We start from the raw sequence: 2228 nt of genomic DNA on the forward strand, positions 1-2228 counted from the left end.
TGAAATATTACACCTTTTTTACGTGAAATATTACGACATTTTTCACAAAATATTAACTTTGATATATGAGTAAAGTTCCTCATCTCAACAGCATTATTACTTAAGTACAGTACTTGTGTAAATGTACTTAGTTTCATTCTGCTGGTTTTTACTTAGAACAGATGAAATTAAGCTGGTGGTCATCGTCGATCTTTTTGACCCACGTTCCCTCTCTGTCCATGGCTCCAGACATGTTGCAGTCGTCCCCAGACTGGCCGGGGCCCCAGTTGGTGTAGAGGACCGTCTTGTTACTGACCCAGAACCAGAAGTCCAGAGTGCAGGTGTAGCGCAGTCCCAGCCACACGTAGGGAGTGGAGGCCATCTTGGCTCTCTCCTGGACCCAGAGCTGCTCGTCCTGGTTGGTGATGGAGACAAGATCACGATAGTGATCTCTGCAGTAGTATAACGCTTCCTCCCAGATCATGTTCTTCTTGATCAGGATCACTGAATCTGTCAGGGGAGAAGGGGAGCCAATCAGGGACAGAGACTTTTAAAACTTTATATATCCACCTTCCCAACAAGTTAGCATGTGGAACTAAATGGATTCCTTAGATCATCTATTTTGTAATGATTCTTCTATCTTCTTCATCTTCTATCTAACTTTAAAATGGAGCACGCTACAGCCTTTTAAAAGACAGTAAAGTCGGTGTGGTGTCTTAAATAGTAATGCTGTGATGCTGTATGAAGAGGAATCCGCCGACACTGTTCTTGATTATAAAAAGGTTTATTACAAGCAAAGATTCAGCATCAATTTTACAAACTCCTGTAGAGAGCTTGGAGAACAACCAACCCAAATTCTTCCAAAAAGTCGTTCCGCCTTTTCTTTGTGTGCACAACGTATATATCCTATGCATTGTATCAACATAGGACGTAATTTTGTAAGTATATCATTGGACGGATAACTAACCAATCAATGCCTGTTATCTGGCACAACTCCAAAAAAGGTATCTTCTGTCTTGGGGGGACCTCCGCTCATGTTAACAATTTCCAGATGTTCTCAGTGAATGTAGAGTAAAGTTCATAGGATTCCCTTATAACAAACCTTTAAGCAAAGTTTATAGAAAGTTATAGAATGGTCATATACTACATCGGCCCAAAAGATGCAGTTGAAAATAAAATCTCAGCAGAAAACTGCACTTTAAAATGTATCTGTCGTTCTATTTTTAGTGCTGCCTTTTATATTCAACTCAACATCCAATTTGTTCAACAAAAGAAAGTTGGAAATTATTTCCTTTTATTTGTTTTAAATCTAACAAGCAGTTTGTTGTATTTTAGCAGAACTGAGACAACTTCATCTGTTTATTTATTACCGTTAGATAGACTTCTGCTAAACTCACCGTTGTAGCAGAAGAAGGGTTTGGTTTCATTACAGTCATCAGATCTCCATTTTCCATCTGACGTAGTCATAGCACATGTCTTCTCAGGTTCATCATCAGGTTCATGTTCATCCCAGGATCTGAAAGAGAAACTGCTCCCATCTGACCAACTCCAGCAGTCTCTGAACAGGCCGATCCAGAAAATTCGGTTTACATCATTTGGGTACTGTGTCTTGAAGTCTTTCAGCTGTTTGACTCCACTGATCAGGTCAGTGTGATTATCTCTGCAGTAGCTCTGAGCATCTAGCCAGGTCATCACAGAGGGACTGATATGGTCACTGATATGAAATGTTTTGCCGGTCTTGTTGTGTTCTGTGGAACACACAGACAAACTTTTTTGTTTTTATTTAGTCTCATAAAATCCTACATTATTCTTATTTTAAAACAATAATTTGATATCAATTCTGTCTCAAGTCTGTTCTCCCCTAACAAACTCCCCCAGAAGTGTTCCAGCATCATTCTGACCTATATTCATGTTTCTAGTGGCAATAATACATAAACTATACACAACATCACCGCTGTTACATTTGGTATGAAACATCTGAAAAAACACAAATTGTGCATGAAGGAATCTACAGACAGCAGCCAGAATGCAGCAACTTCAGGTACGGCAAACCCCAAAAATCTGGATTTGGTGCATCCCTAGTTTGAACCCAAACCTCCATCTTTTTTATCAACTTAACTCAGTAGTTTTGGTGTCCAAACTAACCAAACTGGGACCATTTCACAATGTTGATGACGTGTTTAAAAACCGGGACCGATACCTTCTCTGGTAGTCAGAACTACTACGGCCACTAGAGGGCGCCGCCACTA

The 2228-nt window shown here is 39.9% G+C and overlaps 1 protein-coding gene across 1 annotated transcript; it reads right to left on the bottom strand.

The window, feature by feature from the left end:
• Positions 1-39: 39 nt before the first annotated feature.
• Positions 40-1715, bottom strand: LOC116045246 (C-type mannose receptor 2-like). Its single transcript, XM_031292770.2, has 2 exons — positions 1377-1715; positions 40-489 (listed from the first exon to the last, which is right to left on the bottom strand). The coding sequence occupies exons 1-2, from the start codon at positions 1669-1671 to the stop codon at positions 149-151; spliced, it is 636 nt and encodes a 211-aa protein (XP_031148630.2). The 5' UTR covers positions 1672-1715; the 3' UTR covers positions 40-148.
• Positions 1716-2228: the final 513 nt, after the last annotated feature.

The sequence above is a fragment of the Sander lucioperca genome, unplaced genomic scaffold, assembly GCF_008315115.2.
Source record: "Sander lucioperca isolate FBNREF2018 unplaced genomic scaffold, SLUC_FBN_1.2 Unpl_231, whole genome shotgun sequence".
Classification (NCBI taxonomy): domain Eukaryota; kingdom Metazoa; phylum Chordata; class Actinopteri; order Perciformes; family Percidae; genus Sander; species Sander lucioperca.